The 26,538-nt window shown below is 42.3% G+C and overlaps 1 protein-coding gene across 4 annotated transcripts in view; it reads right to left on the reverse strand.

Moving 5' to 3' along the window:
- Positions 1 to 1,536: 1,536 nt before the first annotated feature.
- Positions 1,537 to 26,538, reverse strand: part of cfap36 (cilia and flagella associated protein 36) — a 145,542-nt gene continuing 120,540 nt past the window's right edge. For 2 of the 4 annotated variants that reach the window (XM_041177562.1, XM_041177584.1), the window contains one exon: positions 1,537 to 6,037. In XM_041177562.1, coding sequence (XP_041033496.1) covers positions 5,954 to 6,037 — 84 coding nt within the window. In that variant the 3' untranslated portion in view covers positions 1,537 to 5,953. Of the gene's footprint in view, positions 6,038 to 15,320; positions 15,442 to 26,166; positions 26,203 to 26,538 lie in introns of those variants that run through there. The other 2 variants (XM_041177571.1, XM_041177577.1) reach the window with 2 other exon arrangements.

The raw sequence follows: 26,538 nt of genomic DNA on the forward strand, positions 1-26,538 counted from the left end.
AATTGATCTACACTTGGAGAAGCAGCATGGTTTTGTTAAGGGGACATCACATCTGACCAATTTGATTAAATTTTTCGAAAAGGTGACCAGGTGTGTAGATGAGGGCCGTGCCTTTGACGTAGTCTACTTAGACTTCAGCAAGGCTTTTGATAAGGTCCCGCTTGGGAGACTGATGATGAAGGTAAGAACCCATGGGATCCAAGGCTATTTGGCAAATTGGATCCAGAATTGGCTGAACGGCAGGAGGTGGAGGGTAACAGTCGAGGGGTATTTTTGTGACTGGATGCCTGTGTCCAGTGGGGTTCCGCAGGGATCGGTGTTGGGTCCCTTGCTGTTTGTGGTATATATAAACGATTTAGACTTGAATGTAGTAGGGTTGATCAATAAGTTTGTGGATAACACAAAAATTGGTGGGATGGTAAATAGTGAGGAGGATATTGACAGGCTGGTCAAATGGGCTGATCAGTGACAAATGGAATTTAATCTGGATCAGTGAAGGTGATGCACTGGGACAGGACAAACAAGGCATAGGAATACACGATGAATGGTAGGACCCTGGGAAGTACTCAGGATCAGAGAGACCTCGGTGTGCATGTCCACCAGTCCCTTAAGGTAGCAGGACAGTTAGAGAAGGTGATTAAGAAGGCATATGGGATACTTGCCTTTATTAACCTAAGCATAGAATACAAGAGCAGGGAGGTTATGCTGGAACTGTATAAGATGCTAGTTAGGCCACAGCTAGAGTATTGCGTGTAGTTCTGGAATCTGCATTATAGGAAGGATGTGATTGCACTAGAGAGTGTGCAGAGATTTACCAGAATGTTGCCTGGGCTGGAGAGTTTGAGAGATTGGATAGACTGGGGTTATTTTCCTTGGAGCAGAGGAGATTGAGCGGGACATGATTGAGGTGTATAAAATTATGAGGGGCATATATAGGGTAGACAGAAAGTAACTTTTTTCCTTGATGGAGGGATTAATAACCAGGGGGCATAGATTTAAGGAAAGGGGTAGGTGGTTTAGAGGGAATGTGAGGAAGAATTTTTTCACCCAGAAAGTGGTGGGAATGTGGAACTCACTGCCTGAAAGGGTGGTAGAGGCAGAAACCCTCATATTTCAGTATTTGGATGTGCACTTGCAATGCCATGGCATACGAGGCTATGGGCCTTGTGCTGGATTAGAATAGTTAGGTATTTGTTTGACTGGTGTACTCGATGGGCCGAAGGGCCTTTTTCTGTGCTATAGACCTCGATGACTCTAACGCAATTTGTATTTTGATTTGAAACAGTTTGCTTGAATCCTATACCATCACTTGCAATCATTTAATAGATTTTCACTTAACGTAAGATTAGTAACTGCAGTTTATAAGGAAGCAGTAGGTGTTAGTAGGTCTATATGAAGTACGTCTCCCCTACCCAATATATGCAATAGAATGGAAAAAGAAATGTTGCCAGTTACTTTTGTAGAATCCTGTCCAACGTTTCATGAAACCAATAACAGCAAAGATACGTACAAAATAATCGTGCCAGGACAGGTGAGTGCTTTTTGCAAGCTTTTAATTTGCCATCACAAGATGCATTACAGTAAAACACCATTACTGTGTATAAAGAAAGTGTGAAATACAATATACTTACAAATCGCATGCAGGCAAATACAATTGGTGTATATCATGGCATTCGACCATTAAATTAGGGATGGGAATGCTACAACAGCATCTCCTCTCAACCAGCTATAAATATATAAAGTATTGCTCCAGTTTGTATTCTGGGAGGTGCAAGTGAGACTATCAGAGATTTCACCCCTATTGTGCTGATGCAACTTCCAAGTCTTTATCTGCTTTCCAGAAGTTTGGGCTACCAGCACACTATTCCACCTTCTCTCCTTCAGTTGCCAGTATGTTACAACCTGTACCTCAACTTGGTAGAATTTATGCTCTACAAATTAATTTAATTGCCCTTTTCTAGTCATAATGTATATTGATAATTCAGAAGTGAAGATAAAGGCAAAAGCATCAGTTTACTGATTAACAAAGATTTGGAGAGGAGTTAAAAACAATCAAGACAAAGCTGATAATATACAAAGAGAACTCAGTAGTTGGATTAAGAAATGGCAAATTACAGTTGTCAAAATTGAAAAGTAAAGTGATGAGATTAATCCAGAAAAATAAATGGAACTAAATCATGTAAAGTCCACAGGATGCAGTATAGGAGAGGACTATGAATGTTGATGTGTGACAATGATTTAGGAAAAAAAAAATCAAACAGGATCTTGGGTTATGGAGTCTGATAACATAGAACTGAAATCAGGGTACAATCCAAAGCTCATTTCCTTTCAGATGCTCCCAATGAAGAATAGCAATGACAAGAAATTATGGCTCTGCAGGCTTCAATTTTTCCATTCATTTCAATTGATAGGAAAATGACAGAAATACAGATCTTTATTTTCTATCATTGCTCCTGACAAAGGTCATTCTTCACTGGAATTGCCTGATCAGGTATGCAGTTTAACTCAATCAAAAGGCATTGTTTCGTCTCTTGTGCAGTTCTAATAGTCACCTTACAGAAAAAGCATTATGGTGCCAGAAAAAGTGTAAAATGCTACTTTTCTGACATGTGACTTAAAATACCAAGTGATGAGAAACTAGAGAAGCTGAATTTGTTTACAATAGGAAAGAGAAGTTTGAGATTTGAGGTATTCAAAATACTTTAGGGTATGGAAAAGATGAACATTGAGAGACTGTTTATTGTAAGCCCTGAGACTGGGGAAAAGGGAAGTTGAATGGATGGATCAGACACAACTAATTCACCAAGGGCGGTGAGTGCTTAGAAGAAAGTGCCCAGGAAGTTATTTGAGGCCGATGTCATCAGTAATTTTAAGAATTGGACAGACTCTTGGTGAGAAAATCAATTGTAGTATTATAGCTAGTAAACTGAATTCCTTTTTGAACTCTGAGCAGATGGACCAAATAGTCATCTCTGGTCCTATACAGTGCCATGTTCCTATGAAATGCATATACCATAATATATCAAGAACACTGTATGGCTCCCACAGAGCCTGAAAACCCTATTCCTAATTTGCTCTGTGCTACAGTGTCCAATTAATACAAAAACATACAGCACCAAGAAATAAAGAATTTTTCAAAGCATTGATGTCATTAGTAAACATTTCCTTTTCCATCCTGCTGCATTCGCCATTATTTGACTTGTACTTAGAACAAATCTAAGGAGTTAAAAGCATGAAATTAACATCCATCAGCCAGCTGCTGTTTCCTGAATTGCAGTTTTGCTTTCAAAAATAATCCTAAAAAATCTTAGTTTCCAAAGGCTTAAATTGGCTGGAAAATCTAAATTACATGTAGTCCTACAGCCCCTACACTTTCTTTTGTTACCAAGGTATAATGAGTGGTTAGGCACAGTTATAAATGTAGGAAAAATTCCTAATCCAATGCTAGCAAATCAGTTCAAGAGTTACCCTTTTGTCACAAATACTTTTCATAAATGCAAGTGTACATGAGACCTGGGATACAGAATAGAATCATAAGTGCCATGTTCTTCACATTGTTCATATTTAGTGTTAAATCCATCAAATATAGCACAAGGTTCCTCTGTTAATTCAACCAAAAGGCACTTGCAATTTAGGTCCATTTTAGCTGTCAGGTGAGTTGATAGTTTAAAACTTACCCTTAATGTGCCAACTTCTGGTTTAACTGTGACAGGTTTAGAGGTGTCCAAGTAATCTGCTGTGGCGAGGTGGGTCAATGATTGTAAAATGTTAATGAGACTCTGTTCCTCAAATATTGGCAACTAAAGGGAGGTGGGAGCAGGCGGATCAAATAGTTATGTTAGGAGGATCAAGGAATACTTGCCCTGACTCCTCAAGCAAATATGCTATGATTGATGTCCCACAATCTACCAACCCTGTTCCACATCAAATGCATCCTGCATCCGCCGCTGCCCACAGAAACCAGTTTCCACCCAAGTCCAATTTTTCCCTTCCTCTTTGCTCTTAGGACTCCTCACCATGGCCTTATTTTTTCCAATTGTCTTATAATGCTGCTTTTCCAATCTGGTAATTGGCCAGGCTCTCACTTTGGCCAACTGCTGGGTGGGAAACAGAAAAAAATGCTAATAAGGCCCTGCCAAATTGTGTATTCCTGGTTATTCCCCCTCTTGCAAACATATCCCCCTTTTGTAGATATGTGTCCTCACTTCCTGGCTCCAAATTCCACAATGTACCTTTTAATATTAATTTGATTCATTAACTTCTCCACAGGTTATTTTTAAATTAAGCAAACAATTAAGTGGGTTGTGGTTCATGACCTGGACTAATTAAAGCAACACAGATTATCTTGTATGCTGCAATAATTTCTAATAACTCAACAGCACAATAAGTAAAATAACATACAAGGACTGCGGAATCTTGGATCTTTCTGCTGGTCCCAAGTGTATTAATCTCTGCTCCAAGGATTACAATCTAGAGAGACTAATGGGTAACATTTATGCCACAAGAAGTTGGTTAAAAATGATTATATGGGTGCAGACCATTACTTCCTCAATCACTTGCAAAAATCTAGCCTAAAATCAAGTTTTGCATGGCATACAAGAATATCTCAACATCCCTCAAAACGTATTCTCATCCAAGGAATAAGATATTGTACTTAACCAATTTCATTGGATCAGTAGAGGTGATTTAGATATGTTAGACTTGGTAGCTTTTAAAAAAACTGACTTGCTTCTCTGGGAAGATCCACATAAAAAACAATTACTTCAGAGGTTTGAAATATGTATGGCTGCTTGGGCTGATAGAACTGAGGTATGTAAATCTCCATTTGTCCTCAGCTAGTGCTTTAGCCATAAACAAAGAACACTTGCCACATAAATTGGCAATTGGTCAAATTATAGGTAATTGTTTGTTAAACTCAAATAAGGGTCGAGGATTGCCCAAATTAATTGCACTTAAATCCAAAAGGGAGATTTTGGCCTAGACTAAATTCAAACCCCTCTCCCAAAGGGAAAAGGGATTGTGTGCTAGCCAAGCATGTCACCTCCTCACTAGTTAGCTAAAATTTATAGTCAACGTCAAGGAGTGAGATGGAATGCTGCTGCAGCAGACAAAAACTCTACTCCATTGAAGGAGCAGATAGATTGGAAAATTTGAGGGCAGAAATAGGCAGCCTTTAACAGATTTGGGTATTAGATTCATTTACGTGTTCATAATATTTAACTTAATTAGATGACTTCATTTAATATGAAACATTTTGCTCAAGGTTTCTTTTAAAGTTAACAAGAGTACTTGAGTTATGAAATCTGTTCCAGACACACAGTGGAACAAATTACAGCCCAACTGTGTTTTACAGTTGAAATAAGGTAATACGATGATTAGATCCCATACTAAACTTATAATGAAATTAAAAATATCTATTAAACAATTCTTAACAGCATTCCATTTTTACAAAAGTGAATTTCTTTTCCAAAGCTCATCTTGTCAACTTCTCAGCATTTGCACAACACAGATTTGGGCACATCTGAACTCCATGAATATGTAAGCCTTCTTTACACTGTTATAATTTACACATCAGCCCTAACCTAGGTCAAAGAGTCTGAACAAAGCAGTTTATTATACAAGCACATAGTAATAATGAGATGGCTATTAATTCTGGTATTTTACAGGCAATAGTTTTGAACTACAGTATAAGATTATAGCTGACAAGAGTACAAAATTCAACTACAATGACATGTTGAGTTGCAAAGAATTTAATTTTGCTGTCATAGCCTGTAAATGGAAGTAGAAGACTGCAAATTGTTGCTGTAGAATTTTATTATCCTCTGCGAACTATCACTGGCACAGTCACAAGTAATACAGTACTGCTTAAACTTTAATGCTGTTGAATAAAAGATCTCTATGAGTCAGAATATCAGGTACCAGATCCTTCTTTAAGTGTGCCGTCCACAACGTTCTATTTTTTGATAACTTCCTGTTTAAGTTTTTCTGCCAAATGTTTTCTTTTTTGAATTTTCTGCTTTTCTTCCTCAGAAAGATTCTTAGATTGAAAAAAAAACAAGAATGTAAATTTGTGTTCATTTTATTTCTGCATTATCTAGAAAGCATAATTAGACTCTTCACAAGACTGTTAAGATGCTCTTTCCCTTTTTTCTGTTACAACAATATAAACAGATTAAAACAAAAAAACTGCGGATGCTGGAAATCCAAAACAAAAGCAATTACCTGGAAAAACTCAGCAGGTCTGGCAGCATCGGCGGAGAAGAAAAGAGTTGACGTTTCGAGTCCTCATGACCCTTCGACCGAACCAGTTTGGTCGAAGGGTCATGAGGACTCGAAACGTCAACTCTTTTCTTCTCCGCTGATGCTGCCAGACCTGAGTTTTTCCAGGTAATTATGCTTTTGTTTTGAAGATAAACAGATTGTTGTCTCTATAATTTTATATGAAGATCTCTTCTTCACATTCATCAGTCACTCCATAATGTCCTCCAGTGAAGTCTTTGATGCTCTATAATCATGCAGCTGAAGTACTGTGGCAAGATGGTAGAGGTAAGATATTAAATAAGCCCTTTCTTCTCTACCCACCACCACAAATAATACACTGGTTTGCAAAGTATTTCAAATAACAACCTGGCCTGGATTTGACAAATGTCAAGAGCTGACAAATCAAAGTTTAAATGGCATGCAGCAGTCTTAGACTTTGAACCTGCAAAAAATTAAATGCATTTTGATCACTGATTTCATGGTTTGAAGGTACACTTGCTGAATATATTGGAATTTCCTTGGGCTTCTACTCTGCCAGCATAACGTCAGCAACATCATAATAAATTTCACATACAATTTGGTTTATAAGGAATTCTACCATTTTCAATTACAGTACTGACACAATACATATACTTTATAGAAATAGGGTCTTGTCATTTTAGAAAATGAACAAAGTATATAAGACATTGAAATAGAGTAGGACCGGGATAAAGAAATCACCTCAAACTTTCTCTACTAAGGATATGTTGAACACGTCTGTTGTGCAAAGTGCTTCTCTAGCTGGCTCTTATTAGCTGTTATACCGAAAAGGGATACGCATTAAAAAGTTGAGCAGAAACTGAAATAACCAGATGAAATATAGATTCATGTGAAGAGAGTACAAATAAAGCTTAGGAAAGGAAAACACAAAATTATTACAAAAAGGGTCATTTATACTCATTTCCCCTCAGTTTTTATATCCTTTAGATTATCAGAAATTTGAATTTGAGAATTTTTTTAAGTTTAGGTTGTAACAACAGCTAAAACTTCAATTAAAAAATCTCCATCCTGCACCCCCCCAACCCCATTTCCTCCCTTCCTGAACATTTACACAACAGCTATGGCATTTCCTTTATCTATCTAATCAATCCCTTCTTTTAGAAAAAAAACGCAGTGACATATCAATCAAATTGCTTTGAACAAATTAGTGCTGTCTTTGATTAACCCAAGTATTTTTAAGTGCTTACTAACTTGCTCTCAAATTGTAAGTTCTAACAGTTTGCAAATTTATGATAAAATAATTATGGCAATAGCCTCTGCTATTCTCCACAGAGATAAAAACAAAAAAACTGCGGATGCTGGAAATCCAAAACAAAAACAGAATTACCTGGAAAAACTCAGCAGGTCTGGCAGCATCGGCGGAGAAGAAAAGAGTTGACGTTTCGAGTCCTCATGACCCTTCGACAGAACTTGAGGTTCGAGTCCAAGAAAAAGTTGAAATATAAGCTGGTTTAAGGTGTGTGTGTGGGGGGCGGAGAGAGAGAGAGAGAGAGAGAGGTGGAGGGGGGGGGTTGTGGTTGTAGGGACAAACAAGCAGTGATAGAAGCAGATCATCAAAAGATGTCAGCAACAATGGTACAAAAGAACACATAGGTGTTAAAGTTAAAGTTGGTGATATTATCTAAATGAATGTGCTAATTAAGAATGGATGGTAGGGCACTCAAGGTATAGCTCTAGTGGGGGTGTTTTTTTTTAAAATAATGGAAATAGGTGGGAAAAGGAAAATCTTTATAATTTATTGGGAAAAAAAGGACGGGGGAAACGGAAAGGGGGTGGGGATGGGGGAGGGAGCTCACGACCTAAAGTTGTTGAATTCAATATTCAGTCCGGAAGGCTGTAAAGTGCCTAGTCGGAAGATGAGGTGTTGTTCCTCCAGTTTGCGTTGGGCTTCACTGGAACAATGCAGCAAGCCAAGGACAGACATGTGGGCAAGAGAGCAGGGTGGAGTGTTAAAATGGCAAGCGACAGGGAGGTTTGGGTCATTCTTGCGGACAGACCGCAGGTGTTCTGCAAAGCGGTCGCCCAGTTTACGTTTGGTCTGTCCGCAAGAATGACCCAAACCTCCCTGTCGCTTGCCATTTTAACATTCCACCCTGCTCTCTTGCCCACATGTCTGTCCTTGGCTTGCTGCATTGTTGCAGTGAAGCCCAACGCAAACTGGAGGAACAACACCTCATCTTCCGACTAGGCACTTTACAGCCTTCCGGACTGAATATTGAATTCAACAACTTTAGGTCGTGAGCTCCCTCCCCCATCCCCACCCCCTTTCTGTTTCCCCCTTCCTTTTTTTTCCAATAAATTATAAAGATTTTCCTTTTCCCACCTATTTCCATTATTAAAAAAAAACCCCCACTAGAGCTATACCTTGAGTGCCCTACCATCCATTCTTAATTAGCACATTCGTTTAGATAATATCACCAACTTTAACTTTAACACCTATGTGTTCTATTGTACTATTGTCGTTGACATCTTTTGATGATCTGCTTCTATCACTGCTTGTTTGTCCCTACAACCACACCGCCCCCCCCACCTCTCTCTCTCTCTAACTCTCCGCCCCCCACACACACACCTTAAACCAGCTTATATTTCAACTCTTTCTTGGACTCGAACTCAAGTTCTGTTGAAGGGTCATGAGGACTCGAAACGTCAACTCTTTTCTTCTCCGCCGATGCTGCCAGACCTGCTGAGTTTTATAGATATGCTTATACAGATATATACATACACACACTACTTATATATTATAAAGGCTTATCCATCTTGAAATCTGCTATATTTTTCAAATCTAAACCCTTTTTTGCATTTAACTGACAGTTGGGGTTCATATCCTCCTGTACTTCACTTACATTCTCAGTTCCATCAATTGTAAAAACTAATGGAAAATTGTTAATTTAATATATAATCTTGCGTCATATACACATCAGAATACTAGAATGGTACTAGAGTGGATCTCAAACCTGATACTATGGTCATGGTTTACCAGGCAGTAGTGATCCCTGTGCTCCTCTTTGGAGACTTGGCCAACCTACAGCAGGCATCTCAAAGCAGTGGAGAAATACCACCACAGTGTCTTCACAAGATCCTGCTGGCAAGATAGGAAGTCCAACAACAGCATTTTCTCCCAAGCAACCTTGCCCAATATTGAGATGCTGATCACTCAAAACCTGCTTTGCTGAGAACGACAACTAAGCCTGATACCAGACTCCCAAAGCAACTCGGAATGTGGTCACGGCAAGAGACTCTCAAGAGGACAGTGGAAACACTAAGAGATGTCCTCAGAGCATCACTGAAGAGGTCAAATATCCTCACCAACTCATGGGAGTTCCTGGCTTGTGACCAACCAAAACGGAGAAGGTTCAACAAGGAAGGTGCTGAACATATAGAGAGAATTTGTCGGGAACATGCAGAGGTAAAGTCAAGGAAATGGGGGGAGTGCACAAACCCCCTAATAACCCATCTACCCAATCCTACCCTGCATGTGGCAAGGTCTGCAGATCACACCCTGGACTTATCAGCCATCTTGGAATCCACTAAATCTGAGTGGAAGCAAGTCATCCTTGATCCCAAGGGACTGCCTGTGAGACAGTGGTAGAGTAGAACACCTGCCACAGTTTGTTCAGTAGGTGTCCTCAGATAAGCAAGGAAGAATAAAGCAGAGTCACACAAGGAAAAAAGAATGGAGGAGAGTGGGGCTGTTATCAATGGACAACTATAGTGCACCTTGCAGCAACCAGCTCATCTGGGGCATTGGCCAGTTATCTGCTTTTGGATTTTATGGTGTCCTCCAACTTCATCATCATTTTTCTCTCCTGAAACTGAGTCTGCACATCTGGATCTTCATTCCTATGAAAATAACCATCAGTGCATTCTTCAATACTCCCTCAAAATGCTTCTGCACTTCACTCTCTTCACCTATCTCCAAATTTGGGTAACAGTTCATTGATGCTCCATACTGATTCCACCCCTCCTATATTGTCATAATTCCACCACAAGCCCTCCAACTTTAACTCTGGACTACTTCCTATTATTGCCATCTATTTCCTATCATGTTTCTATATATCCTAACTTTTGTGCATGTAACTTGTGCTCTCCCTGCATCCATTCGAATGCGGGTTTTGGCTGCCGTTGCAAACCTGAGCCTATTTCCATTTTTGCTCCTTTTAAGTTCTTATTTTTTACTCCTCCTAGACTTACTTCTATCATCATGCCTCCATTCACATCCCCTTAGCAATTCCCCACCCAACCCTTCAGACTCCTTGAATTTCCTGCTCTCTTATCTAACAGGAACAGGCGACAAGCTTACAGCTTTGCTCTGTGTCTTTTTGGCATCCTTCAACAGGCTGAGTGAGGCACTCAGCACTGGTTCATTACAAACAGCAACCCCCAATTGTCCCATCCCACTCTCTCGTCGACCTTCCTGCCTAGTGCCCCCACTGGGGGCTAACTTTTCCAATCATCCTCCCACCGCTAACCCTGTGGATTCTGCCAGCAGATCAGCTCTCACCATCTTACTACGCAGCTCCCTCCAGAATGACCCTTCACTTGTGAACAAGTTTTTGCCATCCATGAACTTCTTGTGCATAATTACATCAACACCTTGGCCTTAACAGAAACCTGGCTGAGAAGTGATGACACCTCCCATTTTGATGAAGTCTCCTCACCTAGCTACATCTTCCACCACTCGCCCCATCAAAACCATGGTGATGGCGGTGTGGCGCTTAACACAAGATCACATCTGGGCCTGACCCCTTTCTCTGCATGCACCTTCTCCTTCTTTGACCATCTCACCTCATCCCCCCCTTTCACTTTCAAAATCATTATTCTGTACTGCCCTCCCTGAGATAATTTTATCACCAAGATTTCTTCACTGCTTTCTTCCCTCAGCCTCTACACCAAATGACTTTTTATCCTCGGTGATTTCAATTCAATGAGACAGCCTTCTGTCTCGTAAGATGATGGTTTGTGCCCTGGTGGTCAACTCTGTTAAGTATCGTCTGGTGTGGCTGAGGATCTCCACTCTGGCATGGCAGTTTCTGCCACATTTGCTCCAGATGGAGACTGAGCTGAGAAGGTGCTCGGTTCACTGGTCTCTGTTTTCTCTGGGCCCTGTTCCCAGCCAGCTGAGTTTCTCCTTTCTGCTCGCTCTTCCAATGTCCTTCTAAACAGTTGGCTCCAAGAGATCAAGGACATCAGTAACTGTCTCCCAGTTGTCAGTGTCAATCTCTGCCATCTTCATATTGTGCTTGCTGTCCTTGTAGCAGAGGTATGGATGCCCAGGGGTTCGTGATGCAGTAACCAATTCACCATACAGAAGCTCTTTGGGTATTCAGCCGTTATGCCAATCCAGCGCATACGTAATTGGTTTAGCAATGAGTGTGTGCATATGTAATTAGCATACTCCAGGACCTCTGAGTTAGTTAGTGATTTTTTTTTTCTTTTATTCATTCATGGGGTGTGGGCTTTGTTGGCTAGGCCAGCATTTTTCGCCCATCCATAGTTGCCCTTGAGAAGGTGGTAGTGAGCTGCCTTCATGAACCTCTGCAGTCCACGTGGTGTAGGTACACCCACAGTGCTATAAGGGAGGGAGTTCCAGGATTCTGACCCAGCCAGTGAAAGAATGGCAATATATTGCCAAGTCAGGATGGTGAGTGACTTAGATGGGAACACCACCTGCAAGTTCCACTCCATCTGCTGCCCTTGTGGTCGTGGGTTTGGAAGGTGCTGTCGAAGGAGTCTTGGTGAGTTTCTGCAGTGCATCTTGTAGATGGCACACACCGTTGCTGCTGTGCATGGATGGTGGAGGGAATGAAAGTTTGTGGATGTGGTGCCAATCAAGTGGGCTGCTTTGTCCTGGACAGTGTCAAGCTTCCTGTGTTATGGGAGCTGCATTGATCCAGGCAAGTAGACAGTATTACATCACATTCCTGACTTGTGCCTTGTAGATGGTGGACGGGCTCTGGGGAGTCAGGAGATGAGTTACTCGTCACATGATTCTTAGCCTCTGACCTGCTCTTGTAGCCACAGTATTTACATGGCTAGTCCAGTTTAGTTTCTGGTCAATGGTAACCCCCAGGCTGTTGATGGTGGGGAACTCAGTGATGGTAATGCCATTGAACATCAAGGGGCAATGGCTAGATTCTTTCTTGTTGGAGATGGTCATTAGCTGACACTTGTGTGGCATAAATGTCACTTGCCATTTGTCAGCCCAAGCTTCAATATTGTCCAGGTCTTGCTGCATTTGTACATGGACTGCTTCAGTATCTGAAAAGTTGCGAATGGTGAACGTTGTGTAATCATCAGTGAACATCCCCACTTCTGACCTTATGATGGAAGGAAGGTCATCGATGAAGCAGCTGAAGACAGTTGGGCCAAGGACACTGCCCTGAAGAACTCCTGCAGTGATGTCCTGGAGCTGAGATGATTGACCTCCAACAACCTCAACCATCTTCCTTTGTGCTAGGTATGATACTAACCAGTGGAGATTTTTCCCCAATTCCTATTGACTCCGGTTTTGCTAGGGCTCCTTGAAGGCACACTCTGTCAAATGTGGCCTTGATGTCAAGGGAAGTCACTCCCACCTCACCTCAGGAGTTAAGCTCTTTTGTCCAAGCTTGAATGAAGATTATGAGGTCAGGAGCTGAGTGGCCCTGGCGGAACCCAAACTGGGCATCAGCGAGCAGGTTATTGCTGAGCAAGTGCCGCTTGATAGAGCTGTTGATGACTCCTTCCATTACTTTACTGATGATCAAGAATAGACTGATGGGGCAGTAATTGGCTGGATTGGACTTTTCCTGCTTTGTGTGTACAGGACACATCTGGGCAATTTTCCACATAGCCAGGTAGATACCAGCATCATAGCTGTACTGAAACAGCTTGGCTAAGTGCAAGGCAAGCTCTGCAGCACAAGTCTTCAGTACTATTGCCAGAATATTATCAGGGCCCATAGCCTTTGCATTATCCTGTGCCTTCAGCCATTTCTTGATAGCATGTGCAGTGAATCGAATTGGCTGAAGACTGGCATCTGTGATGCTGGGGACCTCCGGAGGAGGCTGAGATGGATCATCCACTCGGCACTTCTGGCTGAAGATTGTAGCAAATGCTTCAGCCTTATCTTTTGCACTGATGTGCTGGGCTCCTCCATTATTGAGTATGGGGGATATCTATGGAGCCTCCTCCTCCTCCAGTGAGTTGTTTAATTGTCCACGACTGGATGTGGTAGGACTGCAGAGCTTAAATCTGATCCGTTGGTTCTGGGATCCCTTAGCTCTGTCTATCACTTGCTGTTTATGCTGTTTAGCACGCAAGTAGTCCTGTGTTATAATTACACCAGGTTGACACCTCATTTTTAGGCATGTCTGGTGCTGCTCCTGGCATGCCCTCTTGCATACTTCATTGAACCAGGGTTGATCCCCTGGCTTGATGGTAATAGTTGAGTGGGTGATATGCCAGGCCATGAAGTTACAGATTGTGTTCAAGTACAATTCTGCTGCTGCTGATGGCCCACAGTACCTCATGGGTGCCCAGTTTTGAGTTGCTAGATCTGTTCGAAATTTATCCCATTTAGCCTGGCGGTAGTGCCACACAACACGATGGAGGGTATCCTCAAAGTGAAGGTAGGACTTTGTCTCCACAACGACTGTGCAGTGGTCACTCCTACCGATACTGTCATGGACAGCTGCATCTGCGGCAGGTGAGCACAAGGTCAAGTACGTTGTTTCCCTCACGACCTGCCGCAGACCCAGTCTAGCAGCTATGTCCTTTAGGGCTTGGCCAGTTCAGTCAGTAGTGATGCTACCGAGCCACTCTTGGTGATGGACATTGAAGTCCCCCACCCAGAGTACACTGCCACCATCAGTGGGCTGAGTTTGCCGTTGTCGTTTCTGGTGCTAGGTCAATGCTGGGGATCCATCCGGTTTCATTCCTTTATTGCGACTTTGTAGCAGTTTGATACATCTGAGTGGCTTACTAGGCCATTTCAGAGGGTATTTAAAAGTTAACCACATTGTGGGTCTGGAGTCACATGTAGGCCAGACTAGGTAAAGATGGCAAATTTCCTTCCTTAAAGGACATTAGTGAACCAGATGGGATTTTACAACAATTGACAATGGCTTCATGGTCATCATTAGACTTTTAATTCCAGATTTTTATTGAATTCAAATTCCTCCTGGGTCTCTGGATTTCTAGTCTAGCGACAATACCACTACGCCATTGCCTCCCCCCTTGTCCTCCAAGAGATGCCAATGATAGGTCTGAGACAGCAAAGATAGAAATCATTCAGCTTTTTCTCCTGCTTAGCATATGTTGCCAAGGTTTTACCACTGTAAACAAGGGCACTGATGACTTAGGCTTGACAGACAGTTGGTGTTCTTGGTCAAATTTCTTATATTCCATTGTCTCTTACTCAGTTTGGACATAACAGCTGTAGATTTTGTGATAAATGTGTTGATTTCAACATCAAATGACAGATTGCTGGTGATTGTGGAGCCTAGATATGTGAAACTTTCAAACACCTCCAGCGTCAGGCTATCAATGTTGATAGGTGGCAGTAGGGCAACATCCTGGGTCATGTTTGTCTTTCTGATGCTGATGGTCAAACCAATCTCTTTACAGACATGAGAGAGTCTGACCATTTGCTGCTGAAGATGTTATTTGGTATGGAATGCTAATTCAGCACTGTCAGCAGAGAACAACTATCAGGTGAGGACTTGGCGTACCTTTTGACTTGGATCTCACATGAACAAGGCTGAACAGTTTTCCATCAGTTCTGGTACAAAAGTAGACAATCTCTGTAGATGACCTGAAGGCATATGATAGCAGCAAAAAGAATGATATGCCAAAGAGTGTCAATGCCAGAGCATAATCCTATTTGGCCTCACTGCGGACCACAAAGCATTCAGATGTTGCCATGTCATAGCTGACCTTACCTATCATGTTGTCATGGGAAGAGAAGGTTACATTAAGCAGCTTCAGTGGGCAGCTAATTTTCTCAGCAGATTAAATAAAATGCCATTGCTCACATGGTTGAATGCCTTGGTAAGATCAGCGAAGGCACTCTTTTGTAGTCTCCTTTCTTCACGGCATTTCTTTTGCAGCTGCTGGACTGAAGATCATGTCAACTGTAAATCTTGTAGTTCTGAAATCACACTGGGATTAGAGAATGGTGCATTCAGCCAGGGATCTGTAGTCTGAATAGGACAACATGGGCAAATATTTTTCCTACAATGCTCAGCAGGGAAATACCTCAAAAGTTGTTGCAATCATTGCAGTCCCCCTTGTTATTGTACAGGGTCAAAATCTTTGCATCATGCATATCCTGGGACACTGCCCCCTCCCTCCAGCAGAAACAGAGAAGTTTGTGGAGATGCTGCAGAAGAGCCAGTTTCCCATGCTTGATGAGTTCAGGGTGACCCCCCGGAGCTTTGTCATGACAAACTAGTCAGTAGCTTTAACAAAAACAGAATTACCTGGAAAAACTCAGCAGGTCTGGCAGCATCGGCGGAGAAGAAAAGAGTTGACGTTTCGAGTCCTCATGACCCTTCAACAGAACTTGCGTTCGAGTCCAAGAAAGAGTTGAAATATAAGCTGGTTTAAGGTGTGTGTGTGGGGGGCGGAGAGATAGAGAGACAAAGAGGTGGAGGGGGGGAGGAGGGGTGTGGTTGTAGGGACAAACAAGCAGTGATAGAAGCAGATCATCAAAAGATGTCAACGACAATAGTACAATAGAACACATAGGTGTTAAAATTGAAGTTGGTGATATTATCCAAACGAATGTGCTAATTAAGAATGGATGGTAGGGCACTCAAGGTATAGCTCTAGTGGGTTTTTTTTTATATAATGGAAATAGGTGGGAAAAGGAAAATCTTTATAATTTATTGGAAAAAAAAAGGGAAGGGGGAAACAGAAAGGGGGTGGGGATGGGGGAGGGAGCTTACGACCTAAAGTTGTTGAATTCAATATTCAGTCCAGAAGGCTGTAAAGTCCCTAGTCGGAAGATGAGGTGTTGTTCCTCCAGTTTGCGTTGGGCTTGACTGGAACAATGCAGCAAGCCAAGGACAGACATGTGGGCAAGAGAGCAGGGTGGAGTGTTGAAATGGCAAGCGACAGGGAGGTTTGGGTCATTCTTGCGGACAGACCGCAGGTGTTCTGCAAAGCGGTCGCCCAGTTTACGTTTGGTCTCTCCAATGTAGAGGAGACCACATTGGGAGCAACGGATGCAGTAGACTAAGTTGGGGGAAATGCAAGTGAAATGCTGCTTCACTTGAAAGGAGTGTTTGGGTCCTTGGACGGTGAGGAGAGAGGAAGTGAAGGGGCAGGTGTTGCATTTTTTGCGTGGGCATGGGGTGGTGCCATAGGAGGGGGTTGAGGAGTAGGGGGTGATGGAGGAGTGGACCAGGGTGTCCCGGAGGGAGTGATCCCTACGGAATGCCGATAAGGTGGGGTGAAGGGAAGATGTGTTTGGTGGTGGCATCATGCTGGAGTTGGCGGAAATGGCGGAGGATGATCCTTTGAATGCGGAGGCTGGTGGGGTGATAAGTGAGGACAAGGGGGACCCTATCATGTTTCTGGGAGGGAGAAGGCGTGAGGGCGGATGCGCGGGAGATGGGCCGGACACGGTTGAGGGCCCTGTCAACGACAGTGGGTGGAAAACCTCGGTTAAGGAAGAAGGAGGACATGTCAGAGGAACTGTTTTTGAATGTAGCATCATCGGAACAGATGCGACGGAGGCGAAGGAACTGAGAGAATGGGATAGAGTCCTTACAGGAAGCAGGGTGTGAGGAGCTGTAGTCGAGATAGCTGTGGGAGTCGGTGGGTTTGTAATGGATATTGGTGGACAGTCTATCACCAGAGATTGAGACAGAGAGGTCAAGGAAGGGAAGGGAAGTGTCAGAGATGGACCACGTGAAAATGATGGAGGGGTGGAGATTGGAAGCAAAATTAATAAATTTTTCCAAGTCCCGACGAGAGCATGAAGCGGCACCGAAGTAATCATTGATGTACCGGAGAAAGAGTTGTGGAAGGGGGCCGGAGTAGGACTGCAACAAGGAATGTTCCACATACCCCATAAAGAGACAGGCATAGCTGGGGCCCATGCGGGTACCCATAGCCACACCTTTTATTTGGAGGAAGTGAGAGGAGTTGAAGGAGAAATTGTTCAGTGTGAGAACAAGTTCAGCCAGACGGAGGAGAGTAGTGGTGGATGGGGATTGTTCGGGCCTCTGTTCGAGGAAGAAGCTAAGGGCCCTCAGACCATCCTGGTGGGGGATGGAGGTGTAGAGGGATTGGACGTCCATGGTGAAGAGGAAGCGGTTGGGGCCAGGGAACTGGAAATTGTATGTGACGTAAGGTGTCAGAGGAATCACGGATGTAGGTGGGAAGGGACTGGACAAGGGGAGAGAGAAGGGAGTCAAGATAACGAGAAATGAGTTCTGTGGGGCAGGAGCAAGCTGAGACGATCGGTCTACCGGGGCAGTTCTGTTTGTGGATTTTGGGTAGGAGATAGAAGCGGGCCGTCCGAGGTTGGGCGACTATCAGGTTGGAAGCTGTGGGAGGGAGATCCCCAGAGGAGATGAGGTCACTGACAGTCCTGGAAACAATGGCTTGATGTTCAGTGGTGGGGTCATGGTCCAGGGAGAGGTAGGAGGAAGTGTCTGCGAGTTGACGCTCAGCCTCCGCGAGGTAGAGGTCAGTGCGCCAGACAACAACAGCACCACCCTTGTCAGCGGGTTATGGGGTATGTGGAACATTCCTTGTTGCAGTCCTACTCCGGCCCCCTTCCACAACTCTTTCTCCGGTACATCGATGATTACTTCGGTGCCACTTCATGCTCTCGTCAGGACTTGGAAAAATTTATTAATTTTGCTTCCATTCTCCACCCCTCCATCATTTTCACGTGGTCCATCTCTGACACTTCCCTTCCCTTCCTTGACCTCTCTGTCTCAATCTCTGGTGATAGACTGTCCACCAATATCCATTACAAACCCACCGACTCCCACAGCTATCTCGACTACAGCTCCTCACACCCTGCTTCCTGTAAGGACTCCATCCCATTCTCTCAGTTCCTTCGCCTCCGTCGCATCTGTTCCGATGATGCTACATTCAAAAACAGTTCCTCTGACATGTCCTCCTTCTTCCTTAACCGAGGTTTTCCACCCACGGTCGTCGACAGGGCCCTCAACCGTGTCCGGCCCATCTCCCGCGCATCCGCCCTCACGCCTTCTCCTCCCTCCCAGAAACATGATAGGGTCCCCCTTGTCCTCACTTATCACCCCACCAGCCTCCGCATTCAAAGGATCATCCTCCGCCATTTCCGCCAACTCCAGCATGATGCCACCACCAAACACATCTTCCCTTCACCCCACCTTATCGGCATTCCGTAGGGATCACTCCCTCCGGGACACCCTGGTCCACTCCTCCATCACCCCCTACTCCTCAACCTCCTCCTATGGCAACACCCCATGCCCACGCAAAAAATGCAACACCTGCCCCTTCACTTCCTCTCTCCTCACCGTCCAAGGACCCAAACACTCCTTTCAAGTGAAGCAGCATTTCACTTGCATTTCCCCCAACTTAGTCTACTGCATCCGTTGCTCCCAATGTGGTCTCCTCTACATTGGAGAGACCAAACGTAAACTGGGCGACCGCTTTGCAGAACACCTGCGGTCTGTCCGCAAGAATGACCCAAACCTCCCTGTCGCTTGCCATTTCAACACTCCACCCTGCTCTCTTGCCCACATGTCTGTCCTTGGCTTGCTGCATTGTTCCAGTCAAGCCCAACGCAAACTGGAGGAACAACACCTCATCTTCCGACTAGGGACTTTACAGCCTTCTGGACTGAATATTGAATTCAACAACTTTAGGTCGTAAGCTCCCTCCCCCATCCCCACCCCCTTTCTGTTTCCCCCTTCCCTTTTTTTTTCCAATAAGTTATAAAGATTTTCCTTTTCCCACCTATTTCCATTATATATAAAAAAAACCCACTAGAGCTATACCTTGAGTGCCCTACCATCCATTCTTAATTAGCACATTCGTTTAGATAATATCACCAACTTCAATTTTAACACCTATGTGTTCTATTGTACTATTGTCGTTGACATCTTTTGATGATCTGCTTCTATCACTGCTTGTTTGTCCCTACAAACACACCCCCCCCCCCCCCTCCACCTCTTTGTCTCTCTATCTCTCCGCCCCCCACACACACACCTTAAACCAGCTTATATTTCAACTCTTTCTTGGACTCAAACGCAAGTTCTGTCAAAGGGTCATGAGGACTCGAAACGTCAACTCTTTTCTTCTCCGCCGATGCTGCCAGACCTGCTGAGTTTTTCCAGGTAATTCTGTTTTTGTTTTGGATTTCCAGCATCCGCAGTTTTTTTGTTTTTATCTTTATTTTAGTCAGTAGCTTTGCTAAGCTCCTCTACTGTGGGTTCAATATCCAGCTATGCTATGACAGGAAGTTTTTCTATGGTGTCTAGAGCTTCCTTAGTAACGGTGCTCTCCCTGGAGTACAACTCAATGTAACGTCAAACCCATCTCTCCAACTGTTTATTGCAGTCAGTGATGACCTTGTTTCCACTGGAGCCGTTTTCTTAGCTGATGAACCTGTTGCCTTTTTGATCTCTTCATATGTGCCCTCGCATTTCCTATTATAAAGGACAACTGAATATTCTCGCAAAGTTGGAACCAGTAATCACTGGTGCACTGCCTAGCAGTCTGTTGGACTTTACTTCAAGTGGCTCTTAGTGCATTCAGAGCCTTCTCGCTCGGATTCCTCTTGTAATTAGAGAGCAGAATGCTTGGCTTCAAGGACAGATTCCATCACAGTGATGTTAGCGTTGAATTTTAACCTACATCTCAACTCATCATGCTCTTTCTTCTCTGAGTCCATTGCCATTTTATCCTCCCTGTGTAAACTCCTTACCCCGTTTTCATGGCCACTCCTTTGACCTCGTCATTGCGTACTTGGTGGCACATTTGATCCCAAGATGAGCTTCCAACCTAATATTCATGCCATCACTAGAGCTGACTATTCTACCTCTGCGACTCCATCTCTGTGAGTCCACCCTTCTCAGTTCATGTAACTTCTGAAACACTCACCTTGGTCGACCTAGACTTGACTTTACCAACACGGTCCTGGCTGGTCTCCCACATTCTATGCCCTGTAAAAACTTGAGGTCGTCCAAAATTCTGCTGTCAGTGTCTTAACTCACAGCATTCCCCTATCACCCCTGTGTTCACTAGTCTATATTGGCTCCTGGATAAACAATGTCTTGATTTTAAAATTCTCATCCTTGTTTTCAAATCCCTCTCTGGCTTGCCTCTCAGTATCTCTGTAATCTCCTCCAACTCCACAACCCTCCAGGTTGTCTGCGCTCCTCTAATTTTGGCCTCTTGTCCATTTCCAATTATAATTGCTCTATGATATGGAGCACTGGTAGCCATGCCTTAAGGTCCTAGGCCCCAAGCTCTGTAATTCCCTCCCTAAAACACTACGCCTCTCTACCTTACTTTGACCAAGGTTTTGGCCATCTGACATGATCTCACTTTATATGGCTCGGTGTCATACTTTGTAGTGTGATGATGGGTTTTTTTTTTATATTATTCAGAATACGGTGCTGTTCTGTAAATGTGGGTGTGTGGGGTGCATGTGGGGTGCGATGTGTGTGTGTGAACTGAGAGATAAAAGGCTGAGGTGTTTGGTTGATGCATTTGTAATGAGAGGTTTTGGTAAGGTTGGACTTACAAGTAATTAGGTTGGATTTAACATTTGCATTTTGAGATAAGTGCAGACTTTGGTTTTTCAGCTGTTGAATTTCAAAGGGAAGTTTAGGAGTGACAAGGAACTTTTACTACTTACAAAGGTTTCATAGGTAAACAGGGGAAGAGGTATATTAAATTTTATTGGCCCAAAAGTGGAGGCAGTAGAAGAACATAACTTCTCCAAATAAAAAATTTTGTTGAGTTCTAAGAGGTGTTAAGGACAATGGGATTTGAGATGAAAGGGTGAAAAGCTATTTAAGGAAAGATGTTTAGCTGAGTTGGTGTGGCTCTGCAGCTTCTGCAAGACAGCTTCTGTGTGGTGGACTGCTGAAAAGCTGTGTGGGATTTGAATTGAAGAAAGCCACCCTGTTTCAAGCCAGAAAAATATTTGTTTTCAGAAAGTAGTCTGTTTCTGAACCTTTCTTTTGGACTTCCATATGAGTGGAAGTGTTTGAGGAATCGTGTGGTATACATTTATTAAAGTGACAACAATTCTTTGCCTTGGATAATATTACTGGATTTTTATAGTTACAATCTATAAGGGAGTTGTTGCCAAGAAGGTTGTTCACTTGTGTGTCTTGACCAAGTCAGATTTTTTTGGGGCTTGTTCTGTAAGACTGTTTCAACTGTGTAACTTTAACCTTATGTGCTTACATTTTAAATCATAAATCTTTTAATGTTTAAAATCTTAAAGGTGTTACTGGAGTTCTATGCTTTTGGGGCGAGTAGCTTTTCCTTCTCGTTTTCAAAATACTAAATAAAGGCTTATGATCTGGCTTGCTCAGCAAATAACATCTGCTGTGGTCATAACAAATTTGGGGGCTCTTTGCAGGATTTAAAATTCCTTGATTGAATTGGAATTTGTGAATCTAAAGGATACGAGTACGGAGAAAGTACTGAGCTCAGGAGTTTTATCTTGAGGGATTTTAAAGTGGTTGGACTGCAAAATGGCTTTGGCAGTTGCTAAGATTTTTCTGGGAGTGGAAGACGTGGAGAATTTGAAATCTTTAACTAAGATTCAGCTGAGAAAGTTAGCAGATGAGGTGCAGGTAGAGATAAAAGCGAAATTTCATAAGGCCGATTTGGTTAAAATACTTACTCAGCATTTAAAATTAAGGGAAGAGACACCTGAAATGAGTGCACCACAGCTAGAGGTATCAAGACTTCAGTTGCAAATAAAGCAACTTGGTGGAGAAAGGGACAGAGAAAGGCAGAAATTTGAACTTAAAAAATAAATGGAACTGAAAAGACTTGAATGATAAGAAAAAGAAAACGAGAAATGAAAAAAATCTGTCCTTTTATTTTTTTAGTTAAAAGAAATATAAATAAAAAAGCTTGCATGGGAAAAAGAAGAGCAAGGAAAGGAAAAGAAAAGATTGCAAGAAACAGAAATGCAAAAGTTTGAAATACAGCTTTAGAGAGAGAAGTTAGCAAGTGAGGAATGGGATAAGGAAAGAGATAGAGAGCTTTGGAGAGAGAAAGAAGCCAAGCAGTGTGAATTGTCTAAAGTGAAACTTAGAATAAAGGAAGAAAGTAGAGTTGGTGTTTTGGATGGTGAGTTTGATTCTTTTGAGGAATTTGCTTTAACTAAAAATCTTTGGTTAGTGCCTAAATTTATGGAGGAAGGAGTTGAAGGATATTTCACCTCATTTGAAAAAATTGCTATAAAATTGAATTGGCCAAGAGATGCTTAAATTATCTTATAGAGTGTTCTGTCAGGTACAGCTCAGGGGAGCAATCTGCAGTCTATGAAGTAGTGAAAGGAGCAATAATAAATGTTTATGAGTTTGTCCCTGAAGCTTACCAGTTGAAGTTTTGGACTATAAGAAAGAGATCTAATGAGACATTTGTAGATTTTGAAAGAGAAAAAGAAACTCTCTGAGGTCAATGGTTTAGGCCATTGAAGTTAGACAAGACTTTTGAAAATGTAAGAAAAATTATGATGAAAGAATTTAGAAATAGTATTCCAGTAACTATGAAAATATATTTACATGAAAGACAACATAAAAAGATCAGGCAAGCTGCTGTTTTAGCTGATACTTATGATCATTTCACACAGACAGCTGAGCATAGGAAAATGATCATATGGGAGGCAGCAAGGAAATTAGAGATATGGAAAACCTAGCAATGGTAAAAGTATTAGTAACAAGGAGCAAGCTGAAGGATGCCAGTCTACTAAAGATGAAAAGGTGGAAGGCAGAAGTGAAGGGAAAAAAGTTGTATGTGATCATTGGAACCAGGCTGCACATATGAGATCAAGTTATTGCAAGTTAAATGGGAGAACAATTGCAGTGATAGGAACTCAGAGGAGTTCTGTAATTCAGTGTTGTGGGCTCTGAGACCCAAGTGGAAGACAAACCAGTAACATTTGTATAGGCGAGAAAGGTGGAGACAAAATTAGCTGGAGAGGTGGGAACGTGTTCACAAGCAAGTTCTGAACGGCAAGTTAGAGAGATGTTCAAAGATTGGATACGTGAAGGGAAAGTATATCCTTGTATTTTGGGGGAAGCAGGAAAGACTGTCAAATCTTGAGGGATACAGGCGCCCGCCAATCATTAATGTTATGGGACAGTGCCATCTGCTGTCCAATGGGTTATTGGAGGAGAAAGTGTTAATTAGTGGAATACATGGAGGATTTAGACCTATCTCATTATATAAAATAAATTTGAAAAGTGACTTAAAATCAGGAAAGGTAATTGTTGGTGTGGTAGAGAAGTTGCCATTTCAGTGGTTAAATTTGTTCAAGGAAGTGATATAGCTGGATCGCAAATATTGACTACACTTACTACTGGTAGAGAAATCTATTGAGATACCATCAACAAAGAGTTTATAGAAAGAACATCCTGGATAGTTTCCAGACTGCATGGTGATGAGGTCACAGGCACACAAAACTAAACAGGAAGAGGAAGAATCTAAAACACAGGGGGAGGATGCCAAACCTCATTTGGCAAGATCTATTTTTGAAAAGATTAGTCAGGAGGAGCAGATTAGAGAGAATGAGGCTCAGGTGTTTAGTTCATTGAAGTCAGTGGCGTTATAGCAGAAGGAGCCAGAATTAAAACAGTTATACCAGACAGCTTATTCTGAAACTGAGGCAAATACATTCCAGAGTATTGCTACCTTAAAGACAATGTGTTAATGAGGAAGTGGAGACCACGTCACATCCTGGCAGATGAAAAGTGGGCGATAGTGCACCAAGCAGCGCTATCATCTGGGTACCAATATGAAATGCCAATGGCTGGACATTTGGGAATTAGGGAAACACAGGCTAAGATAAAAAACCATTTCTATTGGCCTGGGCTACATAAAGGTGCAGTTAAATTCTGTCAAACGTGCCACATATATCAAGTGATAGGAAAACCTCAAGTGGTGATTAAGCCTGCACTTTTAATTCCAATTCCAGTCTTTGAGGAACCTTTTAATAGGGTCCTGATTGATTGTGCAGGACCCCTTCCTAAGACTAAAAGTGAAAATAGTTTTTACTGACAATCATGGATGTGTCCACAAGATCTCCAGAAGGAAAATCACAGCAAAGGTGATTTTAGACAAAGTCATAAACAAAATCATTACAAGATATGGATTCCCAAAAGAAATACGGCCTGATCAGGGTTCAAATTTCATGTCACAGCTGTTTAAAGTAGTAACTCACAACCTAGGAAATAAAGCAATTTAGGTTGCCAGCCTATCACCCTGATCACAAAGTGCTTTAGAAAGGTGGCATCAAAATTTAAAGATTATGATTAGAGCATATAGTCAAGACCACCCACATGATTGGGATTGAGGGATTCCATTGTTGTTGTTTGCTATTAGGGATACCCCTAATGAGTCAACAGGGTTCAGTCCTTTTGAGTTAACTTATGGTCATTAAGTAAGGGGACCACTCAAACTGATTCAGGAGAAATCAGTGAGTCAGATTTCTGAAACTACTCTCTTGGATTATGTGATGAAATTCAGAGAAAGATTGAATAGGGCATGTGAGTTAGCTAGGAAACATTTAAAGGTATCTCAGCAAATAATGAAGGTTAAAGCGGATAAAAGGGCAAAGGCTCATAGTTTTGTGGCTGGGGAAAAAGTGTTGGTATTGTTGCCAGTGTCAGGTGAACCGTTAAATGCAAGGTTTAGTGGACCTTATGAGATTGAAAAGAAATTGAGTAAAGTAATCTATGTACTGTAGTAAATATCCCAGATAGAAAAAAGAACCAGTGAGTGTGCCATGTAAACATGCTCAAAAAGTAGTTTGACAGAGGATAAACAGAAGGAGATACTAGTAGTTGCAGGTAAGGAGGGGGAAATAGAAATTAAAGATTCTGTAATAACCTTCTTCTGATTAAATTGAACAATGAGGAGGTACTTAAGAATCTAAAAGTGATATTAAGCTACCTTCCAGAAAACTGTCGAAGTGATTTATAAAAGCTGTTACAGTCACACAAAGCAATTTGTGGAAATAGGCCAGGGAAGACAAATTTGGCGTTGCATGATGTTGATGTGGGGGAATTCAGTTTTAATAAGTCAACACCCATATAGATTAAACCCAGTAAAATTAGCTTAAGTGCAGAAAGAAAGTGAATTTATGTTTCAAAATGACCTCATAGAGCCCAGTCACAGCAATTGGAGTTCACCCATTGTAACGGTGCCAAAACCAGATGAATCACAAAGACTGTATATTGATTATTGCAAAGTAAATGCAGTAACAGAGGCAGATTCATATCCTATTCCACGGTTGGAGGATTGTACTGAGAGAGTTGGACAGTCAGCATTTATCAAAAAAATTGACTTATTGCGAGAATAATGGCAAGTACCTTCATCGGATAAGGCAAAAGAAATTTCAGTTTTTGTGACTCCGGATGCTCTATACCAATGGAAAGTAATACCCTTCAGTATGAAAATGCACCAGCAACATTTCAGAGACTAACAAAGTGCAATTGTGCAGTCTGTACTGATTACTTTGTGATATTCAGTCAAACCTGGGAGCGACATCTGCAACATTTGAAGAACTGTATGACCCACTACAGGAAGCCAAGTTGGTTGTAAATTTGGCTAAAAGTGAATTTGTGAAAGCAAAACTTACATATTTAGGCCACACTGTTGGACAAGGTCAAGTAGCCCCATGAGATACAAACGTAAAAGCTATTGTAGAGTTCCCAGTGCCTACAACAGAAAGGGAGGTTTCATGATTTCTTGACATGAGTGTATTTTATCAGAAATTTATGCCAAATTTCAGCAGCGTAATTGCTCCACCAACTGGATTGTTAAAAACAGAAGATTCCAATGGACACAGGGGCGTCAGACTGTATTTGACAGCTTAAAAGCTGTACTGACGACTACATCTTTTCTAGCAGCACCTGATTATACAAAGCAGTTTAAAGTGGCTGTTGACGTCAGTGATGTCAGTGTTGGTACTGTGTTACTACAGGAAGATGAACTAGGACTTGAGAAACTAGTGGGGTATTTCTCATGGAAGTTGAATATACATCAAAAGAAATA

The sequence above is a fragment of the Carcharodon carcharias genome, chromosome 2, assembly GCF_017639515.1.
Source record: "Carcharodon carcharias isolate sCarCar2 chromosome 2, sCarCar2.pri, whole genome shotgun sequence".
NCBI classification, from domain to species: domain Eukaryota; kingdom Metazoa; phylum Chordata; class Chondrichthyes; order Lamniformes; family Lamnidae; genus Carcharodon; species Carcharodon carcharias.